Here is a 9342-nt window from a genome sequence, read left to right as displayed (position 1 = left end):
CAACAGCCTGAACATGTCTAACTCTTGTGTTGCATGCACTTTCGAGTTCCTGATCTTGGTGGCACTCCACCTATAAATCTACTGACTCGGGGGGTATGCCCTTGGTAGGTTGGCGGATAAAGCACTGATAACAAGAGAACTGCCAAAGTTCATTAGATTGAAAAATCAGTTTGTTACACCCGGTGTTTTCTGGCCACGCCCGATCTCGTGCACTATCACATTGGAATATTCGCTCTGCCTGAATGGTTAGCTTTTTGAGGCAATCTCTCCTTTTATGTACGAAAACGAATTGATTCTGAGCATTATGTCCATCAATAGGTTTGCCAAAAGCCATGAACTATTATGTTCATTTACTTGGAACTTCTTCATCCTTGGAAAAGCAATAGAGAATTTTTAGAATGATGGAAAAAATGAGGGCCATCCATTTGACAGAATCGTACAGTGGTCAAGGTAGAAAGTATGCAGAAGTACCTAAACTAAAGTACCTGGTGGTACAAAAATATGAGACCGACTACCAATCAAAAAGACTGTGACCGAATACCCTTAATGCTATTAATTGAATTTTTTAAAATACCTTCCATAGGCCACGAAGAATTCCATGAAAAAGTATCTGAAAGTACCCTCTGATACTTTACAATCACTGTAACATAGCTCAAACCAATAATGAGCTATCTGAGTTGAGTATACATGACTCAAGAAAGAGTAGCTAGCTTCAACTCGGTAATTGTACTGTAGTCGTTTTCTTATCTATACAATTGGTATTTTATCAATAATAAATGAGCAGAAATATAGGGCAACAAAGATTGCAATCCCAGCGATAAAATTTTGATATAGACTATTGTTATCCGAGGTGGGGATAAAAGCCTCTTTCAGTCTGTTTGTGAGCTTAAACACCCGGTATGATATCTGCAGTATAAGTCACGTAGTGAATATCGTTTTGATGATTTTTTCTTGAATGAAAATCACTTTGACGTTGGAGCTTACCAAAATAAATATCGTTGTAGTAAGCAAAAAGTTAAGCAGCGGGTAATATGGTATGAGAGATAGAAGCAACTTTGGCTGTCCATTGGGAATACCAGACCTGTAAAAGAAGCCACTCATTCCTCAGTGTGAAAGCTGAAAACACAACAGAACAGAAACTCAAAAGCATCCGAATCTTTTTTTTTCACGATCGTGCTTCAGCACGTTTTTTTATTAAAAAGAAAAAAGCACCCAACCCTTTTCTTTTGGATTCAGTTTTAATCAAATTCTGCTACAAAAGGTTAACTTTGATTCATTCTTGACCTTGTATGCTCATGGAGACAGGAGACACATTACACTGATCGACTACCTTCAGTAATCAGGAATGTATACTGGGTAGTAAAGGGGAGATTTGCTGCATGCCTAAACACATTGGAGGACTGGCGAGCCTCAACCTGCGCAAATTTTTTTTGAGGAAAACATGTGCAAATTTGCCAGGGGGCTACATTTAAGTTGGCTTTGGTATGAGTGGCAACTGGAAAACAAGGATTGGAAGGACATAGACGTGCCCATTTCCTTCCATGACCATAAAAATCACCTTAGGAAATGGACGCAATGCAATTTTTTGGACGGTAGCATGGTTGCAAGGGCAGGCATCAAATGGCATTGCTCCCAGCTTCTGCAGTTTTTTTTTTCGTTTTTTTTCTTGGGCTTAGGCTTTGTTAGTCCACCTATATTAATTAATAAACGGCAGGTCCTGCCAGTTTACATTAAAAAAAGGACCATACTGAGTTCCAAGTAAAAAAACAGACGGGTCCCATACCTGAGCCAAATGTGGAACTGAGAAATATAACTCTCCATTGTAATTTTGCCAAGCCAACTATAAAAGAAGGGATTACGTACTTAGAGATGGAGTAACTGAAACTATATAAAAGCAAATAACTCGATAAGTTGGCAGAAATTTAGAGAATCTTACGATCTATTAAAAAAAACTAGACAACAAGGTCCAGACTGCACCCTCGCTTTGATTTAAGAAGAAAGCGAAACTCAACCCCCTAAGAGCACGCTCTGCTAGCCGCTAGCCTACGAGTGCTTGCTAATTTTACCATCTATTGAAAAGTACCAAGCTATATATACAGCAAACTTTGACTTAGGAGGCAAATTGAAAATTGGTAACTTGGATACCATATTCTGATCTCTTAAGTTTTAGTTTTCATAGCTCGAGATACCTTTGCAAATGCCATAGAAACACAAAATTTTAAATGCTTACACAAAAAGAGCCAAAGAGGTACTCCTCAACTTCTGGGTGCAATTGCGTAGGCAGATATAAACACTGTAAGAAACATATGGGGTCATCAACTGTACGTAATGAGAAATCCTGCCACACACCATATAATTAGGAATATCATTGCATAAGATTTGTTATACATACGTTATAGGAATCCATGAGGTGTAGGGATGGTACTTGTTGTATGTAAGTTTGTCCAGCTTGTAGATATATTCGTACCACAGATAGCCAGCCTAGAAAAAGGAACAGAACCTATAGTTAGTTATTGACTTGTGAACAGTAAGGGCAGAATTACAAAGTTAAGAAAAAGAGCTCGGTTACAATGATCGTGAAGTATCAGAGGGTACTTTTAGGTACTTTCCATTGAATTTTTCCTAGCTAGCCGTTGATCTATAGAAAATTAAATTAAATTAGTATTTAGTCCCACTCTTTTGGTACTTCGTCCCATATTATTGTACCACCAGGTACTTTAGTCTATGTACTTCCTACCTTGGCTACTGTACGATTTTGTTAGATGGATGACTCTCATTTTTTTCAATCAATGTAAAAATTCTCTAAGAAAAATGAGGGTAGAATTACAATTGCACTATAAAGTAGGGGCAAGAACACAAATGCCCCATAGTTATTTTCTTATTAGAACTCATCCTAGTCAGTGCACGATAATGGTAACAAATGATCATGGGACTTACCATCAAGGAAATTGTCACAATGGTTCCCTTGATTGACAGTCTAACCTTAGTCTTAGATTCTTCCAGCTTCTCCATCCATTTTTCGACCTGTTTAGGACAGAATGTTCTATTTAGATTAACATGAGGTAAACATAAGGATTAAGGAGAGGACCCTTAAAGTAGGCATAACAAAGAGAAAAAGCTGTATGAAATAACTTTGTATTTCTAATATTATGCGTTCAGTTCAATAGGATGAAAGATATATCACTATTTGAGACACTTACATTAGGGTGAAAGTAGGCATAGATCATTCCAATGATCCATATGTATCGATCAAGACCAGAACGAAAATGCCACTCGTGCAACAGGGGCAAGTTTACCTTTGAATGCTCTGGATTTTTGTAGCCTGAATAAAAAAGACTTTTTTGTTCAGTCCACAACTCAAATGACAATGACATACAGAAAGAAATAACGAGAGACCTTACCAATCAGAAATGTTAATGGCGCCCACAAAATTTCAAATACCCCAGGAATTTCCCAAATCAAAATGACAGTCAAAAAGCAACAAGCAATCTTAATAGCCACAACTGATGGCATCTCATTGTACTTGTTGAACAGAAAGAGCGATCCGTATACCATTAGAGTAAATAGGGTGTGCATTGGAGAGATATAATACAGCATATAATCATTGTCTAGGACAATGCAACAGAATGCTGTGAAGAAATTAACCCTCCACATCATCTGCACTAAATGTAAATTTGTTGTGTAAATGTAAATTTGTTGTGTTCAGTGATTGAAAGGTGGAGTTACAAGAAATCTAGATGGTTCAAGCTTATCATCAGTAACAAAGTAACTAAATTTGCGTTAGAATAGGCACCTGAGCAAATCTTGCAATGCTAAAATCTTTCTTCTTATAGTAATATGAGAAATTCCCAAATCCAGTCATCCAGACATAGCAAGCAATGAACACACGAACTGCATTGTATATTTCTGAGGCAGCGAAATAGTGGTACATCAGAAATAATACCTGGAATTACAGATTGTATAATTAGACCTATTGTGCAGCCAAAACACAACTAAAAATACAACATGCATTTAATATGTCATCACAGTCAAGTCTCTCTTGAAATCCAATGTGATATAGATAGCTAAAAATCACACTACTGACAGAACTAAAGAAGTCTGGTAACACACCAACCTGCATCCACCCTCTCCATTCATCAGTTTGGTGGCGATTAAGATAGAGAATGGACTTTCCTGAAATTGCTGATGGTTCATGGTGCTTCTTAAGTGAAGTAAGTGTTGATGCGACGATAAGAAGAATGTATAAAAACAGAAACATGTCGCGGTTATAGCTCTGTTGAGAACAAAACAGGGATATGAGCATGTTGAGGCCATAGTAAATCAGAAAGCTAAAAGTCCCAAGGTCACTCTTCAGATATCAGAAGCATACTATGAGCTCTGTTAACCAACAAAAACTATGTTACATCTACCTGTAGCTACTCTGCTGAGAGTTTTAAGATTTTCTTTTGAGAAACAGAGTTTTAAGATTAAGTAACATCAGTCTTACCTTCTTGCTTTCTGCAAATATGTTTGTCCGATCACAAATGTAAAAGTAAACCAGAATAATGCCAAACTCAGACCTGGTAATGGTTAAACAACATGTAAGGTCCATCATTCTTATTAATCACATAGCCAGAATTCCTAGAGCAGACGTGCCATTAATTCATATTGATTGATCTTACATGGCTCTCAGTACGCCCTGATTTTCAAGTAGAAAGGACTCATTCAATGTTATGAACCTGCAGCTCACAAGTCACAATCACAGAGACATCAACATTTACGAATTGTATGCGATATATATCCTGACCGCTTTACGATATATATGATCCTGATGGTTTTATTTTATCAGTACCTTATTAAATTTGCCTTGGCAGAGTTGTTTCGGGATGGCAGTTTGGATTGGCCTCCTTCAAGTAGCTCTGCCCTGTCATCTTGTTTGATGGTTTCATTGCTCAAGTTAGCATCCGAGTGGCTGAAGATGATGAAACAATAATCGCAGCAAAATTAGGACAACTGTTCTTGAACTTGGTCATGATGCTACTGTAAGCTGTAAACAGCAATTAATACTAGTGACTACTGTTGCAGACGAGTTGTCCGTCCTTAAACAATTACTAATTCGAAGATCTTTTGATTGAAGAGAGATACTGATTTCGGTTCAAAAAAAAAGAGAGATACTGATTCATCAGATCTTCTGTCCCAAATAAAGCTGAGCAACAACCAGGGGTTTCCACAGAGATACAACTTACACTTTTTCATGAGACGATGATGTCCTGTATCCCAGGAATTCAGAATAGATCCATGCGGCGAGGACAGAGGAAAGACTGAGCAGAAATGGCACCTGCAAGATATTAGCATAACTATGAGTGCTATGAGCCTAGCAATTAGTTCATCAAAAGCATCAGACTAGCTAACCTGCAAGCCCATCGTAATTCATGAAGAGTTGCGGTTCCTCTGGAATGCTCACAGCTACTGATCTATATGCAATTATATATATGGTTTAACAAACGATAAATATAGACGGAACTAATTCATTCCACACACAAGCCTTTAAAGCTGCAAGACTAATTCTCTGATAGAGACGTGATTAACATGACTTGGTAATAATCAGCCGTTGCAGCCTCTGCTCCGTGTTGTAGGTGGTGTTCGCATACGCGTAGAGTTGTTCAACCATTGAAAAAAAAAATCGTTTGTTTGGACATGGGCTGGAAAATTTGTGGAATGAGTGGTCTTGCCCATATTAGGGGTGGGAGCAGGTTTCTATTTGAAGGGCAAATTGCAGATTTTACCACTACTTCGACCTCTGAATTGCACTAAAAACACGAAATTGCAAAATCGCCATCAAAAGTTATCAAAAATCCATTCTGTTTGCCACTTGAATCCTTTTCAGTTAGCTGCCAGGTCAGCACAGCAGCTGTACGTGTTGAAGCCTGTGATGCTGTCGCTGGTGCCGCCGGCGCCGTGGTCGGCGTCAACGTCCAGAACGCTGTCGCAGTTGCTGCGGCTACCGCCCACGGCCGGCAATCCACCACGTCTCCCTACCTGCTATCGCCTCAATCACCGGCGGCTTCCATGTCCAGCATGCCCAAAACGCCGCAGCCGACTGTCCAGGTCTGGTCGCCGTCCACGTCCAGCACGCTCTCGGGACGCTGTCGCCGTGGCTGGTCCAGTGGTCCTGCAAATCCCTATCGCCTGCAAGTACATGTGAAAAGGTACGTGATCGATGATCAAATTACTACTGCAAGTTAGATGGTCCTCAATCTCTTATGACATCGTAGTGTATACTTCTTGCTTCTGACTTATGCGTAGGTGATCTTAGCATGCATGTGTATTAATAGGACAAATGCTTTGCACCTAGGTCCCTCCCTAATTAAATGTGAGATGGATAGCATATTGAAAGTGATCGGGTACTCTAGCCTAAGAGGGGGAGGGGGGTGAATTAGGCACTCTAAAAACTTAGACCTATAGCTCCAACTAGTTTGCACAAAACTTAAACTAAAACATGCTATCTAGATGTGCAACTAGGTTGTTCTAGTGTGAAAATCCTATCCCAAAAGAGTTTAGCAACCTATAGCCTTTCCTATCAAGAAACTATTCTATGAAAGTAAAGGCACACAAATTGCTAGTATGAAATGCGGAAGCTTAAAGAGCGGGATAGGAGATAGCAAACTCTTGACGCGGGTGTTTATCCCGTGGTTCGGTTAGCCACAAAGGCACACCTACATCCACGTTGTTGTAGCACTCACTAAGAGTATTGCTACTCGGTCACCAAGTTTCTTCCGTGAACACAATCACGGTCACCTTGGCCCCGGGTTCCACTAAGGAGCTTCTCCACAAAGGATGGGGGTCTCCACGTCCCCCGCACAAAGTGTCGTCGCCGCTCCACACCAAGTCGGAGGGTCGATGACGTTGCCGGCGAGCTTCACGCTCCAAGGTGCCGGCACACCAAGCTCTTGTTTTGGTTCACTAATGAACCACAGCACAAAGGCTTGAAGCCTTGCAATCTCACTCACTAAGAGCTAATCCTATACACAACACTCTCAAAGTGTGCTAAGGGCTAAGGATATGATCTTGATGCTTTTGTATGGCTTGGAGATATTCTTGGGTGTGTGTGGGATGTCCAGCAACTCCAGCAAACTTCAAATGGCCGGGGTGAGGCGTATATATAGGCCACCAAGTCTTGTAGCCGTTGTTCCAACGGTTAGCTGAAAATCTGCGTATCACCGGAAGAACCGATGCCTCTTGGCAGGGTAGCGTCGGTTCATCCGGTCACTCATAACACGAAGTAGCCGTTGAAGTCCTGACAGCTGACGCAGTGACCACCGGTTGAACCGATGCTTTGCACCGATGCTTCACCGGTTCAACCGGTGCTGAAGGAATCTTCTCCTGGACGCTGACGTCATTACACCGGTGGTATGCACCGATGCACCGTCGGTTGAACCGGTGCTGAAGAAACTTCTTCTGGGCACTTGACATCGTCTCTGGTACAAAGGACGGCCAATGCACCGATGCCCTTTCTTGGACCGTCGGTTCAACCGGTGCCTAAAGGCTGACTTGGCTTCGATTCCATCCTGCACCAAACATCATGGCGTCGGTTCTTCCGACTACCACCGGATGCTCTGATGGCCATGGCGGAACCCCCGTAGAGGCGGCCCTTTGGGCCTAGCTACGCCTATCTTCTCTTTCTCTTTGTCATCACTTGAACCTAAAAGCCTGAGAATGATCATCTAAACAATCATATTAGTCCAAGTGTTGTGTTGTCATTCGATCACCAAAATCACTCGAAATGGCATAAATGGTGCCATGTTCGTTACACATATGCATATGAAGAGTATAGCAACAAACTTTGTAGCTTTAACAGTAATGATCCTCCTGTTTACCTTGTTCTCCAAGGAGAAACCACCAGGTTCTCTTAGTAATAAAATGAGCCTGTGAGCCCCGCAAAACAAAAACAGCTAGAGTTGACCATGAGAAGCTTAAAAAGATAGTTATGATATCCATTTCAATATTATTATAATGATTTACCTTGCCACCAGTCGCCATGTAGTTATGAAATATGTTTCAATACTAATATAATGCTTTTCAGCTATGCCATGCCCTCCATGCTTCTAAAAGTAAAATGATCAACCCAGATATAAACAAACCGAAATTGTGGAGACAAGAGTAGGAGGTTAAAAGTATTTATGAGTCGACAAAACAATACACACACTGTATGTATCATTTAAGATAATGGTAACTATAACCTACATGATTCCCTAGATTCATTTGGGAATGTAATTATTCCCAGGTTAAGGTCGAAGATGGCAATCAAGTGCCATGGCGGCAGTGGTGCATATCCATTAGTTGGTGATGAACATAATAGCGGTCATCCGGACATATGTTTCAGGTTCAAACTGACTAATCATCTCATATAGACAAAATATGAAACAATTGTTGTGCATATGTGCTCTTAGAGCAGCTTCACCGTTGCAATTTTTAGGGTGCTCTGGAGCTCTAGAGAAAGATTCCCTCTTGCTATACGCTGGAGACGTGGGTGCTCCAAAGCATCACCTTAGCTATGGTGCTTCGTTTTTCACCCAGTGCTTTAAATAAAATAATATTTTTTTTCTGGTGCCGTCGTTGCAAGTTGCAACTGTTGCATGTTAGGCAAGAAGGAATATTTTTTTCAAGGTAGGACTTGATATGCTTGCTTTACGTTGGAGAGTTTTGTTCCACATAGCACTCGGATGACGTGTTCAACCTTAGGCCTACCTCATAGTCTATACGATGCTGCTCTTAATAGACAAAGGTGGGTAGGACCGTAGAAGGGGGCGTTCATGGCTACGAGCCCACGACTAAGGGCCGAGCAAGCGGCAAGACAGGCGAGTGTCATAGCATGGTGGCAGGGAGCTTTGTGGATGCCGAGATATGCATGCGGCACGGGCTGCTGGTTCTTCTGATCCTGGCATCACGCCGCTGCACCCTCCCGCTAGACTGCTACGTGTGCTGCCCGCCACCTCTCGTCTGGCAATGGTCACCGATGGAGCCAAGCTCGACTGCAGCCGCGGGGAAGGGGAGAAGGAGACGCCAAGGGAGTTGGGCTAGCGAGGGGGGCATGCTGTCGTGGTGACTCGGCGCGGGTGCCCATCTGACAGATCGATGCTGTGGCTCCTCCTCTTTCGTTCTCCTCCACGGCGGCCTGGTGGGTAGCTTGGCGCGACGTGGAGGTGCGGCAGACCGGTGTGGCCTCGCCGGTCGTGCCAAAGAGGAGCGGTGGTACGTTGGATGGGCGAACATCTCTACCCTGGAGCTCTTCTTCGGCGGGTAGCCCGACACGCCGTGCCAGCGCCCAGCGCAGGAAGCACATAGTAGCGTCGCCGCTTGTGC

At 42.2% G+C, this 9342-nt stretch overlaps 1 protein-coding gene across 1 annotated transcript; it reads right to left on the bottom strand.

The window, feature by feature from the left end:
• Positions 1 to 405: 405 nt before the first annotated feature.
• On the bottom strand, positions 406 to 5652 carry LOC120639595 (protein REDUCED WALL ACETYLATION 3-like). Its single transcript, XM_039915464.1, has 15 exons — positions 5392 to 5652; positions 5226 to 5317; positions 4832 to 4951; positions 4662 to 4718; positions 4487 to 4559; positions 4115 to 4273; positions 3794 to 3943; positions 3402 to 3657; positions 3201 to 3322; positions 2938 to 3024; positions 2393 to 2481; positions 2231 to 2293; positions 1784 to 1840; positions 985 to 1081; positions 406 to 906 (listed from the first exon to the last, which is right to left on the bottom strand). Exons 1-15 carry the CDS (start codon positions 5401 to 5403, stop codon positions 748 to 750), a joined length of 1593 nt encoding a protein of 530 aa, XP_039771398.1. The 5' UTR covers positions 5404 to 5652; the 3' UTR covers positions 406 to 747.
• Between the last annotated feature and the right edge of the window lie 3690 nt (positions 5653 to 9342).

Source organism: Panicum virgatum, chromosome 7K (assembly GCF_016808335.1).
Source record: "Panicum virgatum strain AP13 chromosome 7K, P.virgatum_v5, whole genome shotgun sequence".
Lineage (NCBI taxonomy): Eukaryota > Viridiplantae > Streptophyta > Magnoliopsida > Poales > Poaceae > Panicum > Panicum virgatum.
Note: the sequence above shows the minus strand (reverse complement) of the source record. Positions and strands in the feature narration are given on the sequence as shown.

Coding starts and splice junctions, on each gene's coding strand:
- LOC120639595 (XM_039915464.1), bottom strand. Junction 4,719..4,831: donor GCCAAGGCAAATTTAATAAG/GTACTGATAAAA, acceptor TGTGAGCTGCAG/GTTCATAACATTGAATGAGT. Junction 907..984: donor CTACAACGATATTTATTTTG/GTAAGCTCCAAC, acceptor CTTATACTGCAG/ATATCATACCGGGTGTTTAA.